This window comes from Meriones unguiculatus, chromosome 9 (assembly GCF_030254825.1).
Source record: "Meriones unguiculatus strain TT.TT164.6M chromosome 9, Bangor_MerUng_6.1, whole genome shotgun sequence".
NCBI lineage: Eukaryota > Metazoa > Chordata > Mammalia > Rodentia > Muridae > Meriones > Meriones unguiculatus.
The window spans coordinates 118,844,811-118,860,403 of NC_083357.1; the positions used below are offsets into that span (position 1 = coordinate 118,844,811).

Consider the following 15,593-nt stretch of genomic DNA (forward strand, 5'->3'; position numbering starts at 1 on the left):
TAGCACTGTCCAGTTGGACCAGGCATGTATCACTGTTGTGTAAGGCACCAGGGGACATCTTCTTACAGCTGCCTCAAGAAAATGGCCTCCAAACATGGTTGAAAGGAGAGTGCACACCAGAGGAAGAAGACATGGGTTTCTGCTCACTAAATAGTGCAGGGAGACTAGAAGACAGTGAGGGAACCAGGAAGTACATGGAGGGGGAGCAGAACAGCAGATGGAGGGCTCAGGTCTAATTCTTTGAGTTGCTGTGGGCTGAGTCAGGCAAAAGACAAGCTCCCCACCTGAAGAATTTGCTTTTCATCAAATTACCAGCTTTACGATGGGGGCGGGGCATCAGCTTTGAGACTTCTCGTTTCTGATTGGATTAATAATTTGGGACCAAGCACTCACACTCACTCACAGGCATCTGGAATCATCCAGGGAGGATGGTCACGGTGACGAGGCATCTGAACTGGCCCACATCTCTCCCCAGGCTCTAGCAGGGCCTGGGGTGCTCTGGTGACGCTGTCCCTTAGTGTTCCCTGTGGCTGTTGCTGCCCCCACTGGAAACCTCCGGATTCTTAGAGAAGAATGGAAGGACACTCGTATGTGCATATGCTGAGGGTCAGGGGCTCCTCAGTCTGGCCAGCAGATCTTGAGCAGTGTGGTAAGAGACTGAGGAGAGGAACAGTGGCAGAGGGGAGTGAGCCCACGCATGGGCAAGCTGATAGGATGGGGTGAGGGCACTTGGAGCCAACCGTGGGCTCTCAATTGCCCACAGAGGAAGCCAGGCCAGAGGGTGTGGAAGGCGACCACACAAATACCCACGGTGAGGACTTATCCATCTGACAGGAAATAGTGACCAAATCCCTAATGGGGGGGGGTAGAATTTCAAGGTGTCCTAAGGAGTCATCTGTGCTGTTGCCTACAGGCCAGGGTCAGGGACATTCAGCCTGGCCGCTGGATACTCTCAGCTTTGTTGCAGCATGGCTGAGCCATAGGCCTTCCTTGTGTGGCTCGGCGACTCCTGTCTTTCTCCTGGCTCTCTTGACCTCCTACCTGCCTTTGAAGAGAGAAATGGCTCCAACACGATGGTATGAAGGAATAACTGTTCTGACACCTCTGGCCAGGGCATCTTCATCATCTTGGCACTGTCCTCTCCTGTCCCCCCACATTTTGAAGAACAGCCCTTTCTGAGGTGTCTCTTCTCTGCGCCTGTACTGCAGATGCCAGGCGAAATGAATCAAATGTGGCAGTGAGCACTGAGCTCCAAGCCTGCCTGTCAGCAGTACCTCTCCTCCGTGCCAGCACCAAAGCCTTGGCATCTCCTCTCTTCCTATATTCCTGTGCCAGAAAAACACAGCCCACCACCTGAACAGCAGAGGAAAGGATGCACAGGGCTGCAGTACTCGCAGTGCCAGCAAGACAGCTTGTGCCACACAGGGAGCCGGGAAGGGACTTGGAGATCATTTGGGGATGGCAGGAAAGAACATTCTCCGGGTCCTTCTGCGGCATTGGCCAGCACAGCCACAGCAGAGTGACTGTCCAGGAGCCGCAGCCAGCATACCCGGCAGCACCCTGTGGAGCCTTCAGCCCACCACTTCATATAGCAAGAGACCCTTTCCCACAACATAGAGAAAGACATCTTGGCCCAGCTCCTCAGTAAGGCCAGAGGAGCAAATAGCATGGCCCTTAGTCACAGCCGACTCTTAGATGGAGTCCCAGATTAACGCTGTGGTCTGTGTGCGGCCTGGATCTCCCCCAATGTCAGAGGCAAGCCAAGCAAGGGAACACAGGCTGAAGCCTTAGATGGACCCTGTGGTCTGTGTGCGGCCTGGATCTCCCCCAGTGTCAGAGGCAAGCCAAGCAAGGCTGGAGCAGGCACCTGTGGAGCCTTCTTGTAAGGCCAGGGCATGGCTTCCCCAGAAGCCACCTCCATGCTTTCATGCCTGGTAGAGGGACAGCGGTCCTGTCGGCCCCGGTGCTAGGCTGTTTTCTTCAGCTCCCAGGATGAAGGTAAACACATGCTGTCTTTTGGTAAGGGATTACTGAATGTTGATTCCCATGCGGACCACTTTATCCCTTTAAAGCAGACAAGTAGCTAGTGGGGTCTGTGTATAGCTGTGCATACCACAGTCACCTGGAGAACATTTTTTTAATTACTCCATAAAGAAACCTTTACCCTTTGGTAGCCACACCCTTGCCTGCAGACCCCGACAAACTCTAATGAGTGCCTTGGTCCTTAGGCAGCTGCCTGCTGCAGATGTGTTAAGGATATGGTCTTGTAGCACCTCTGGCCCAGCCCTATGTCCCCGGGTGGTACACTGCACTTGTGATCTTCCAATACAGGCTTTTCTGACGAGAGCCTGAAACACAGTGACTGTCCTTTCTCTGCTGGTGCTGCAGTGGAAGCCATCAGAGTTTGCTGGTGTTTCCATGACCAGTCAGCACCTTTGACAAAGAATTTAATGGCTTCACTCTTGGATGTTACTGTAAAATTAGAAATGCTCTTAAAACATCTATTTTCAACTTATTTTCCAGGTAGCAGAAGGTCAGGAAATCTGTGTGATTGAAGCTATGAAAATGCAGAACAGTATGGCAGCTGGGAAAATGGGCAAGGTATGTCCCCAAGTTCCTACTAGCCTACCCCAGCCTATGATGGATCCAGGCTCTCTCCCCTTGAGACATGGGTGAGAGGACATTCGGACGGGGGCGCTCTGCACACAGACTGTGTCTGTCTCCTGGAGAGCAGGCCTTCCAGAAAGGGGCCTGTGTGTGATGTTCAGATAGTCAACGCGCACTTGTCCTCCAGGCTAATGTCTTTCAGACGAACAGGTCTTTAATGTTTAATGTTCACATCTGTCTCAGAGGCAGCTAGTTATCGGAGACTTAGGTGACACAGCAGGAAATGGTTTTACAGATTGCAAAAATTAATGTAACTCTTCAAGATAATCTCCCCTTGAGGGGAACAATTCCGTTGTAGATGGAGGAGCCGAAGCCCTGTGTGCATGTGAGGGACTTCATGATTCAGAGGAGACAAGAGAAAGGGGTACTGGTAAAAAGCATCACTTTCCTGTTCTTCTGTGACAAAAGAGATGCCGTCATTCAGAATACGTCCCCTTCCCAAAGGATGTTTGGTTTGGAAGTATCTTCATAGTAGAATGTGATGGGGAGGTGAGGACAGCAGCAGAGGCTGTGTCCTAAGCTCTGGCCTGCACCATGGCAGTACTTTGGGGACACTGAGTACAGAGAGAGATGTCAGTTACAACCAAGTCTGCATCACTCAAAGTTCGTAAAACTCTATCTTATGTTTGTTAACTCCAAAGCCAATGTTGGATCCTCAGAAGGCCTAGCGTTGTCCTACTTGCTCCCCACAGGGAAATTACAGGGCCCCCAGCAGACCAAATGGCCCCAGTCTGGCTGCCAGGTTGGAGCAAGCTCAGATAGCCACACAGTGTCTGAGAGCTTTGACAGTGTCAGATGGATCTGCAGGGTCTTAACAACCATTTTTAAGCCGAGTTTGGTGCCTCATACTTTAGGAGACAGAGGCAGTTAAATCATAACGAGCTCCCAAAAACCTATGGACACAAAAATATGAGCTTCGATTCAGGTAAAACTCATTCTGCTTGCTCTTTGTGAACACTGCACTGGTGTCATGGTAAGAACTCGGCTTTCTCGTGGGGACCAAGAGTGGGTGTAGAGCCAGGCCAAGGGCGCTGTGTGGCTGGGCTGAGGTTTTGGTGCAGCACACCCTTAGTGTCTGAGGTAGCATAGGGCCCGATAAGCTGAATGTCTTCTCCGCTTCCTGCTGTTACCCTGAGCCTGGGCAGGGGTGCCGTTGGGACAAGCCTGCGTTAGGCAGACCCCCGCTCAAGTCCCCCCGTCCATTCATTCCAGCCTGATCCACAAGCCTCTGGAGTTCAGCCTGGCGAGACAAAGGAGTGGCCCAGGCTGTGTCTGGAGCTGGTAGTTCTTCCTTTGAAGAACTTGGAAGGGTCATTTTTCCTCTGAGAAAAGGTTCAGGGTGGAAACAGATCCACAGGACTAGTCAGCTTGCCACCATTACCACATGCTTCACTCTAGAGAGTCTGCCCATCAGAGCCTTTGAGCATCTCTTGCATGGCTTTGCACTGCTCTTGGGAGCTCCGGGCTGGAGATTAAGAGAGCCTGCCCTTTCTGCTTGCCACGGAGGGACAGAAGCACAAGGCTGTGCACCAACCTGGGCGGTTCCTGGCATTTTGATTTGCTTAATGCCCATATGGTGACTGTTTGTTCACAGCTTAAGCAACCATTTCCAAGGAAAAAAAGTGATGACTTCCTACACACTCCAGTCTTCTGCCTGCTCCTTTAAAATCTGCACACCAATCTGGAGAAGACAGGCTTGTGTTCAGGAGAAATCCGAAGGATAAAACACAGTTCCCCAGTCTATGTCACAGAAGTGAGGGTTACATTGGGTTATTTCATTCCTTTCAAAAGAAGGGTGTCGTCAGGCTGGGAGATCTTTCCTTGCAGTTGAGTTGTGGTGTGGATCTTCGGTTTTTACCATGATATGAAACACACGTTCTAGTCACAAAGCCACAGGATGAAGCAGGGATAAGATGCATCAGGCACCAGCATGGGACAAGCTGTGGCCTGGCCTTGGTGGCCCAGTAATGGGGCCCAGGCGCGATCCATAGCCTCAGTTCCCTGAAGGACAGGAGTGAAGCCCAGGTTCTGCCGGGACATTCTTGTACTCACATCCGTCCCTTAACCAGACGGATGTGAGCAGAAGGATCTGACCGAAGTTTTAGGGCCTAAGGCCACTTATTCCTCATGACAGATTGGGATTAGTGGTCCTACTGGTTCTAATTTCTCTTTCTCACTCTTCCCCTTCCATTTCAATTCAAGGTGAAACTGGTGCATTGCAAAGCTGGAGACACAGTTGGCGAAGGAGACTTGCTTGTGGAGCTGGAATGAAGTATTTCCAGCCTTTCAGTTATCACTGCTTTAATTAACATTTCCGTTACTCTCTAACCCTCAAACCCTCAGCTTGCTCAAGCAATCACAGGAGCACTCCTGTGCCACAGGTTCTACAGCATCGGACTTAGTCCTCAGAAGAGGCAAAACAGACACTCTGCCAAAAAATTCACCAACGGAAATTTTTATTGATATAAATACTTGTACATATGATTTGTACTTCTGCTGAGATTTCCTAGTGTCAAAATTAAATCAATAAACCCAAGCATTTGTCTAAATATTAGTGTGCCCTTTTTTCTGAATGAAGACAGTATACACAGAGGCGACAGCCTGTGCCAACTGACTGTAAATACCAGTATTTCGTTGTGATCCTTTAAAAAAATCTATATAAATTCCAGTTCTCTGCTTCCAACTTTATTAGCTTTTGCCACTTTATAATCTGATTCCTTCTTTCATCATTCAGGACGGACTCCTGGGACTCATTATTCATGACTTGACTTTCTCAGAGCAGGTAGCACACATGAAGATTCTAGAAACTCCGTTCTCTGTGGGTCTACACAAGGTCACATGGATGACTGAGGAGTCCAATCACCGTTTCGGGGTCTGCAGACTAACAGGTCCAAAGCACGGGGTCCAGGTCTCTCTCCCTATGGCTAGGATGCCTCAGCTTCACTGTTGTGTGCAGGGCTGCCAGCCCCTCCGCTGACACCCATATTTACCCCTCTATTTTGTAAAGCAAGTTTCCAGTAAAGAAAAGGGGCTAAAAATAAGTCATGTTTCTGTGCCAGCTGCAGTTAGCGATCAGTCCTCGTCACACGGAGGGGTGAGTGTGCTCCTAACGAAGTGCCAGCGTGCTCAGCTAGCAGCTGCATTTGGTTCTGCAATTCTTGGAATCCATTTTCTACTTCACTGGGAGGCAGAGGCCGAGTCACGTGCAACTTGCATCTATGCTGACGGATTATCAGATGGAGGTGGGTGGTAATTGGTGCTTCGTGTCTGCTGAACATTATTTTAAGTGCTGTTTGTATCAGGAAGCAAAGCCTTCTGTCAGGCCTGAGGAGCAAATTGCTAATGTGTTAGTTCTTCTGAAAGGCCCACCCCCAAGGGCTGCACCACTGCTGAGAGCCGGGTGCCCATCAACGCTACAAAGCCTGAGGCTCGGCTGTGTCTCCCGGCAAGCCAGTGCTCCCGAGTTTGCTCAGTTAGAATGAAAAACACCTCCTACCAAGTAAGTACACCAAAAGAAGGACCAAACGGCAAGAGCATATTTGTATTTTAATGGCCATTTTAATAGTGTGCATGTGATCTGGAAACTCCGAGGGGGGATGGAGTACAAAGTGCAGCTACAGCATGCTTTTCTTGAAAATGTTTTTATGCTGATCTGTCTAGCCCAAACCAAAATTCCCTGCCACTTCTTTCTGTCCGTGTGTGCGAATCAACATGTTCAACTTCCGAGCCCAGTGTTGCAGTCTCAGAAGATGCCATCATCAAGTTAGAGCAGACCAAATCAAAGGAGCAGTAAGGGGTACAGGGGCTCTGCACCTGCCACTTAAGGGACCTTAGCCCAGAGTGCTTCTCGTCTAGCACCTGCAAGCCCACGTGCTCCTTGACGAAAGCAACTTTAAGTAATATCAGATTAGAGTATTTGCAAAATTTGTGTCGCAGAGAAACCTTTGTCAGCATGTTTTATAGACAGATGTTGAGTTGGGAAAGCTCTGCTTGTGCACCAGGCTAGGCTCCCTTCGTCCTGTTGGCATCCAGGGCACTCGACTCTCACCTGCTTTCCCGGGGGTTGTAGCGCAGCCCGTGTGGGCCCTCAGAATCGTAGCACCCATGGTAGGGCAGATGCAGCCACTCGGGCGCATAGGTGGCCGTGCTGTACACGAAGCACTGAACACAGTCCCCAGGGCCCCGGGCCCCCTCCCACTCCAGCACCCGCACCTGCAGGGCCGTGCGCTGGTACATGTTGGGGCAGCCTTCGAAGTCGTCCAGGAAGCACAGCATCTTCTCATCCACCTCGTAGATCTCACCTGCCACACAGCGGCCCTTGCCCGGCAGGTTCAGCAGCCAAGGTATGTTGTGCTCACCCGCAATCACCAGGGGGAAGGACTCGACCGTGCAGCCCCGGCCTCGGAAGACTGCTGAGCCATGTGAACGGTCCAGCATGACTTTGTGGTTGGGCTGGCCTCGCTTCAGGGTGCCATACACGAAGACGTGGGCCATCTCGCTACAGACACTGTGGAAGAGAGAGCAAATGGGCACATCAGCAGGTGAAGAGCTCCCTCAGGGCATCCTCCATTCTGCTGGCCAAGCTCGAGAGGAAGAGAAGGCAGAGTGGAGTGTTGCAGTTAAACTGCCTGTGGCACACAGACGTTCATGTGGTTTTCTCGTGTCGTGAATTGCTTTCTCTAGCTATTTAAGAACTGAAAGCAGCACTAGGCCAGCCTGCCCTGGAGTCTGCGGGGGAGGAGGGGAGGCAAGGTGTCGGGACACACACCTTTCATCCCAGCACTTGGGAGGCCGAGGAAAGTAAAGGCCAGCCTGGTCGACCCAGCACGCTCTAGGTCAGCCAAAGCTCTAGTGAGACACAGTCTGGGCTAGGGGTGTAGTTCAGACTCTAAGCCTTACAGGAAGAACATTTACCCAGTCATCCAAGTGTTTGTACGCTCCGCAACCCTGAGCTCCAGGGACCCTCCGGCCTCACAGCCTTCTGAGTATCTGGCGTTAGAATACCAACACACCCGGCCAACAGCCCCCACAGCAATGCTAAGGTAGGCGGTTAGCCACGCTGCACAACCAGGAAGACGGACCCAGGTCTCGCACAGCCCGCGTATGGAGACAGTCCCTGAACATCTCAGGTGGTGGTCACAGTGGGTCTGGAACAGAAAGACAGCCTTTTTCCGGCTGGCTACCAAGTGCAAGTGGCTCACTCGGGTCTCTGTGACACTACTGTTTCAGGAACACAGGCCTGACCTCAGAACTGACACAAACTCTGCACTGCACCGCATTGCCCCAGCAGAAGCTAGATGACTATCAGAGAGAGGCCTTGGCCAGGCCGCTGTGGCAACTTCCACAAGCTTGCAAACCTGAGTGAGCAGCTACCCATGAGGTGGCACTCAAGTCCAGGGGAGGCCAGCCACGCACTGTCACTGTTGACTGGAAAAAGGTACTGAGCCTAAGAAGAGCGTTGTCTGTCACACGGGAACATCTTAGGCAGGGACCAACGCCTGCAGGCGTAATTAGCTCTCAGTCTCTAAGAAGCTTTGTCCCCACAGCAGATATTATACAGAGGGAGAATACTGATGCATACAGAAGTAACAACCGGAATCCCCGCTTCTGGGCCAAACCAAGGTTTCAGTAACACATTCCCGTCCCAATATTTAGGACCCAGAGAACTCCACAGCACCTGTGGGCCCATTGTAGCTTTCTTTCTCAAGGTATTAGAGGGAAAAGGACAGTTCATGGTGGCTACAGCAGCAACCTCAACTCCACGTAGGACTCCATTTGCCTAAGTTTGGGCTACAGACTCATGTAAACTGTGGTAGAAAGCAGAAACACAGGAGCAGGTCATCTCCGCACCCTGTCAATGCTCCACTGCCCCTTCCAGCAATGCCAACCTGTACGGGGCTTTGGGAATGGGAATTCCCAGTGCAGGGACAGGAGGCATGGGCTAGCAACATAAAGCACTCGCCTGGCCAGCACCAGTCCCTGGAGAAAGGATCAATAACTATCACAATCTGTCTGTGCTGCGCTACATTTTACATGTCCTACTCTCCTCCACAAGAAGCAGAGCACTGTTTTAAAGTGTGTAGTATTTTGAATGAGCATGGCTCCCATAGGCCCGTATATTCAAGTGTTTGGTTGTTTAGGAAGGATTAGGAGGGGAGGCCTTGTTGAAGAGGTGTGCCACTCGACCTGGGCTTTGGGGCTGCAAAAGCCTGTGCCAGGCTCAGTCTCACTCGGCCTCCACCTTGCAGGTAACATGAGCTCTTAGCCAGTGCTAGCGTCATGCCTGCCTCCTGTCATGCTCCCTACCATGGTGGTCATGGATTGATCCTCTCAAACTGTGAGGAGGCCCCCAATTAAATGCTTTCTCTTATAAACTGCCTTGGTCGTGGTGTTTCTTCACAGCACTATAACAAGAACTAAGACGAGTTACAGACTTGAAAATCAAACTGCTGTTGAAAGCTTGAGCTAACCTTTCTAACTACAGGCAGATCCCTGAACTTTTCACCAGCCATAAAATGACATAATCACATAATCTGCTTCAGGCCCTGGAAATGGGTGAACGATGATTTGTCACTCAACAGCCTTTCGTGCCTGTTAGCATGGATCCATCACTTCATGCCCTTCTACCTGAGAGACCTGACACTTTTCTGTGCAGAGCGTTTGGCCTTCTGCCCCGGAGCTATGCAGACTCCACTAAGGCACACAGGGGACTGGGGCATGAGTGCTTTTCTCCAGCGTGTTCTATTTCTGTTGGAATTCACAATTGCTCTGAGTGTTTGGTTTTGCATGGATCTCCTGCTCGGGGTCTCTGTGGTGGTTAGCTAGCCTCACCTTTTCTGAAAGACATCAGGCTGCCCCAGCCATTCCAGTGTCCGACCTACCTGTTCCTTGATGGACCCCTCAGAGTTCACACGAGTCCTCTCCTTCCTGGTGTATAGTATGGCAGGTAGGGAACTGAGGGAACACTGAGAGGGTTCAGGTGTGCTTTCACTGTCTTCCAGGTACCTGCTGGGGTGGCCAACCTCTGCTTTGGCCTTGCACTGAGACCCCTTGGTTTCTGAAAAGCGATGATGACAGGGGCTCAAGTGGATTCTTCATTCCCTCTCTGGGAGTTCCAGCCTTGACAGTTCATTGCTGTGGTCACAGATCCTAGTTCTGGATCTGCTGATGTAAGATGGAGAATGGCCAGGAATGAGCCTCCAGCATTCTCTTCTCCTTCCACCTCAGGTCTTTATTCTACTTATCTGAAGCACCTTCGCCACTGTATGTGTTCCTAGCATTTTCCGGGTCTCTCTTCGCTCCTAACTCTGCTGCACACACAGCACTATGTCCTTCTCCCTACCTCTTTTCTTTCCCTTTTCTTCCCATGTCTGTCCTTTTCTACTAAAGTCTTTCTGGAAGTGAGACTATAATGGGTGAGATGGATTTAGCAGCTGGCAAGTGTGTGTGTGTGTGTGTGTGTGTGTGTGTGTGTCTTTCCTAAAATATATTTTCAGAGTGCTATTGCAACTCTCCCTGGACCCACATTAGAAGGAACTTGTCTTCCTCAGCTAGGTCTGAGAGACTTGGGTGGGCCTGTCTCTGCCCCTTGCATCGTTCCTATGCCTTCCCACTCCAAGAGCTTCCACTTCCCGAGCACCAGCCAGCTTGTACCTCCCTGGCCTCTTCACTGTGCAGGAACTTAGGATCTGGTGTGGCCAGCCTGCCCAGTCAGTCACCACTCACTCCTGTTTTCTGTCTTTCAGAGTTTCACTGCCTGTTCTCCTCTTCTGCCATCACTGAATGGATAATAGTCCATTTTATATAACTGTAATGAAATGCCTAAGCAAGGCAACCTCATAAAGTTTTCCCCCTCTCCAATTCCTGTAAGTTCTAGAGCCCAGACCTTGTGACGGTCTTATTAGTGGCAGACTCCTTCGTGGGTGCAAAAGGCATGCATGCGTCTTATAAGAGAACGTATTCCGTCCCTCAGTGACCTCAGAGAACCCTCAGTCACCTCCCAGAGCCCCACCCCTGACATCACGCACGGGCAAGACCATGGCTCTCATTCCAACACCACTAAACAATGATTTGCCCTCCCTCTACCTCATACTGGAATTACATCTCAACAGCCACTTGGGGGCTCAAACCATGTACGAACTATAGAAATGGCACTGGGGAGAAAGCCAGGATAAAGGGGTCTGTTCCTCTCACTGTCTTCACTATCCCCTGTGCAATCCAGTCCCCTTACAAAGATACGTTTCCCTCTTCAAGAGGGTTGATGTGTGAAGAGAAAGCAAGGGCCAGGCAGTAGTGCGTGGAAGATGGTGAGAGGCTCTGCTCCACTGCAGCTGACTCAAGTGTGCTCTGGGCACCAGTGAGCAGACTGGAGAGCATCAGAGAGAGCCTGGCGATGGCTAGAGCCAGACAGAGGGTAGGAGCGCAACGGGACTCACCTCTCCTCCTGCTGAGGCAGAAGAGAATGGGGAAGGAAAGCAGCAACTGCTGGTGCACTTTGGGTATTCTGGAGGCACACATGACACCCAAATAAGACACCTCTTTGCCCTCTGCAAGGACTGCTGCAAAGCACAGTAAGCCAGGTGTGGCGTAGACACCCTTAAGGTGAGCTTGAGTTGTGGAAATGGGAAGATTGTGAGTTTGAGACCAGCGATGGCTCACTGTGCATAGTTAGGCTGTGTCAGAAAAAGAGAGGGATGATGATGGCCCTGGTCACATCCCTGGATAGTACGGGCAGTGTCAGGCCAAGTCCATGGGGGCAAGAACCCTCCCACTGGAGAGAGTTCCTGACAGAGAAGCCAGGAAGCACAGCCTTGGAGGAACAGAGGCAGTGAGGTGCAAATACAGAGCGGTGTTCACAGCTGCCAGTACCTTCCTTAATCTCCAGAGATTCAACCTGAGGAAAGGAAACCTTTCCTCCAGGCAGCTCAGGAGAGAGGCAGGACCAAAGCCTGAGGGGCCAGTGCTCAGCCAGAACCTGGTTTGGCTTTGGGTCCTGTTGGACACTGTACAATACTGCCGTCTGTCACCTCAGGGCTCTCTATAAGGTAGGAGGCATTTTCTCATTTAACATGTCAGAAACAAAGTCAGCGGCCTGACAGGAAGGTTCCAGGGAGCACTGGGCGCAGAAACCGGGGCTGCTAGTCACTGGAGCTCAGGGCTAAGAATGTGGCCAAGTAGCATATGATCTGCAACAGTTTGCTGTAAGGCTCCTGCTTCCCTGCACTGCCTACCCCCCCATTTATTCTGAACGGGTTCTAATAAAAACAAATTGAATTTCAAGCAGCTGTGATAAAACCAACAGGGCAGATGTCCACTTCTCCACTTATTTTAGCTGCTTTCCCGCCTAACCATTTTATAACATGTAGTGTTGACCATGGAAGCACGCCATCAAGAAGGTTTCGTCTTAGAGACCAGACACTGTCCACTAAGTTCCCCTTTCACCGCCGTTCTACTGCCCCTCTCCTGGAGGGCTATCACCTTCCTAAGTGGAAGCCAACAGCACCGCCTCTCAGAGAGGTATTTTTTAAAGCTTAAATATCTTTAAGCTTTAAAAGCGACAGTCTTCTCACCCCTATCTGTTGATGGACACGGACTGGCTTCTGTGGACATGGATGTGCAGGTACCTCTTTGAGATCATGCTTCCAGTAAGTTTGTGGCCACATGCCCACAGCAGCTGGTTCCCATGGTAATTGCCCGTGTCCTGTGTACTGTGTTGTGTGGCTGCTGTGCCTTTCACATGACCACCAAGAGCACAGGTTCCAACCTCACTTCTGTGTCAGCACTGGCTGCTTCTAGATAATGGCCATTTCCACGAGTATGAGGTAGTATTTCACTGTGGGTCTGGTTTGGTGTCCTCAGTGGTGAGTGACACTCAGTTTCTGTGCATGCATGTTATTGGACATTTGTGTATCTCTGAAGATTATCTTTACAGCATGGACAGTCATCACTGTGGACACATGACCTGCACTCACTTTGTCCCATCTGAAGTTACCTTTCCACCCTGTGAATTATGTCACCAATGCACATTCGAGGTAGTCCAATTTATTTTTAATTTTGTTACTTATAATTTTGGTGTCACGCCAAGAAATCATTCTCAAACCCAATGTCATGTGGCTTTTCTAACTTAAGCTCTTACATTGAGGTCTGTGATCCATTCTGTTGTTAGTTTTTGTTTTCATGCAAAGGTCTAACTTGCATATGGATATATGGTATCATTTGTTGGAAGAGCTGCCCGTCTACATAAAACAGTCTTAGAAGTTCCTGCAGATTTTCTTAAACTATACGTGCAAGAATCTTCTTTCTAGGTCCTCTCTCCTAGCCCATTTGACTATTAAGTTTGTTTTCAGGCTACTAGCACACTATTTTGATTGCCAAAACTTTGCAGATTTTCTGTTTGATATTTATTTTTTAAAGTCAGTGTTGAGGGTCTAGCCCAGACCCATCCTACCTGCCACCGCCCACAGATCTATTCTGCACCATAGCCAACCTTTCCACCCAGCTTCATCTCTCACATTCTTTCCCAGAATACAGCCCAGTGAGTCTCCCTGACCCTCTCCATCCATGAACTCTCCCCCCAAAAACCCACCAGATCTAGACTAGGTCCCATGTGCAGTGCCCTGGGCCTAGTCTGGCTAGCTAGGAACCACCCTGCTTGCCACCAACCACAGGTCCCTTCATCTCCATCTCTGCCTTCAACCCTCTATCCAGGTAGGTCTCCCACACCCTTCTCCAGAGTCCGGACAGGTGAGTCACCTGCTCCCCCCCAACCTGCTCTATCTAGCCGAGGCTGCCATATCCACCAGCACCCAGGCTTTGTCAACCAATCTCTAGGGTTTGCCTGGAACCACCCTTCCTCCATCCTGATAACCAACCACCTCACCCACAGGTGTCTCCCTTACCACATCAACCTTTCCACCCAGCCAGATCTACCATCACACTCTGGGCAAGGGCAAGAGGCACTTCGTGCCAGCTCAGTCCTGTCCATCTGCCTCCATTCCACTGAAGACATTCCAAATTCTAGGCAAATAATCCACACATTCTCTCTTCTGCCCCCATCTGCTCTATCCAAATCAGCCTCAGAACTAACAAAAGAAGTTCATGTACCCAGATATTACACAACTACAAACATATGAGAGACCAAGCCAGTACCTACTCTACCCATAGAAATGTCTGCCAGTGATACCATGAGAATCACTTAGATGAACCAGGACACAGAATTTAAAAGGACAACCATAAACTTCAAAGAATTCAAGGAATTTAAAGAAGACACAAAGAAACAGCTCACTGAACTTAAGGAAAATAAACCCAAGTGAAGCTCAGGAAAACACAAATATAAGGCTGAAGGAAACAATGAAGACAACCCAAGATTTGAGAATGGAATTCATAAGGAGATAAAAACATTGAAGCTGGAATGAGGATGGAATTATAAAACCCAATAACTCAGCCAGGTAACTCAAAAAGCCTTACAAATAAAATAACTCAAGCAGAAAACATAATATTAGAACCCAAAGGTAAGTAGAAGATCTAGACAAAATAAGGAAAAAGTAAAAACACAAGAAAGGAACATACAGGGAATGTGGGACATCATGGAAAAACCAAAACTTATAAGCACAGATGAGGGAGAAGAATCCCAAGTCAGTGGCACAGACAAGATCTTCAACAAGATCACTGGAAATATTCCCCAAACTAAGGGATGATACATCCATACAGATTCAAGAAGCATACAGAACACCAAATAGACAAGATCAGAAAAGAAAATCCCCATAGCAAGTCATACATAGTTAATGCACTAAATACACATACAACAAAATGTATTCAAAGCTGAAAGAGAGAAAAAAAAAGTGCAAGTTACATACAAAGAAAAACCCTTCAGAATAACAGCTGATTTCTCAATGGAAAGTTTGAAATCCAGAAGAGCATGAACCAATGCATTCCAAGTCCTAAAAGACCAGTTCAGCCAGCTGAAATCGATAATCTAGCAAAACTATTTGAGAACTGAAGAAGAAAAAAAAAACTTTTTACAAAAGAAGATGCCTAAAAAAAAATATATAATATATATATATATCCAACAAACCAAACAAAGAAAATGAAGCAATACTTTGGGCTGAAAAGAGGAATGAGTATAACAGAGAGACTGTGGAAAGAAATAAGAAACCATAATTATTAAAACACAAATTATCCCTGAGAACACAACACCAGAAATCAACAGTATAACTGCAGATAATGCATACATATTTCAGTAATAACTTTCAATATCAATGCCTCAATTCTCCAATCAAAAGCCACAAGCTGAATGAATGGCTTAAGAAACCAAATCTGTCTATTGTCTACAAGAGATAGATCTTAGATTAAAGACACGCACTGGCTTAGAGTAGTTCTCCAGTCAGACTAGACCAGGAAGCAAGTAGGGAGCTCTGTCCCAATATCTGCCAAAACAGACTAATCAGAAGAGGTAAAGAGGAACGCTTCATTCTTATCAAGGGAACAGATGGCCAAGATGACATTACCATCCTAAACATATATGTACCAAATTCTGGGTGCCCAATTTCATAACCTACCAGTGGGATGTAAAGACACAGATCGGCATGAGCCAACTCACTAAGAGTAGGTGATTTCAATATGGTACTTTCTCCAATAGACATGTATCTTAGTTACTCATCTAATGCTATGAAGACATACCATGACCAAGACAGTCTATAAAAGAAAGCATTTGGGGATTTGCTTACAGTTTCGGAGGGGATGGTTCCAAACCACCACTGTGGGGAACATGGTGGGGCAGGTGGATCCAGCATTGGCTAGAGCAGGAAACTCTAGTTTATATCCACAAGTTGGGGTCAGAGAATCTGACTTTTAAGGCCTCAAAGCCCACCCACAGTGAGGCCACACCTCCTAATCCTTCCCAAAACAGTTCCCTAAACTAGGGAGCA

General features: G+C 49.0%; 2 protein-coding genes across 4 annotated transcripts in view; one reads left to right on the forward strand and one right to left on the reverse strand.

The window, feature by feature from the left end:
• Window positions 1–5,216, forward strand: part of Pcca (propionyl-CoA carboxylase subunit alpha) — a 288,912-nt gene extending 283,696 nt beyond the window's left edge. For all 3 annotated transcript variants that reach the window (XM_021644430.2, XM_060391661.1, XM_060391662.1), the window contains 2 exons: window positions 2,524–2,601; window positions 4,870–5,216. In XM_021644430.2, coding sequence (XP_021500105.1) covers window positions 2,524–2,601; window positions 4,870–4,938 — 147 coding nt within the window. In that variant the 3' untranslated portion in view covers window positions 4,939–5,216. The remainder of the gene's footprint in view (window positions 1–2,523; window positions 2,602–4,869) is intronic.
• A 989-nt stretch (window positions 5,217–6,205) lies between these two features.
• Window positions 6,206–7,161, reverse strand: Ggact (gamma-glutamylamine cyclotransferase). The gene has a single exon (XM_021644456.2). It carries the CDS (start codon window positions 7,159–7,161, stop codon window positions 6,712–6,714), a length of 450 nt encoding a protein of 149 aa, XP_021500131.1. The 3' UTR covers window positions 6,206–6,711.
• Window positions 7,162–15,593: the final 8,432 nt, after the last annotated feature.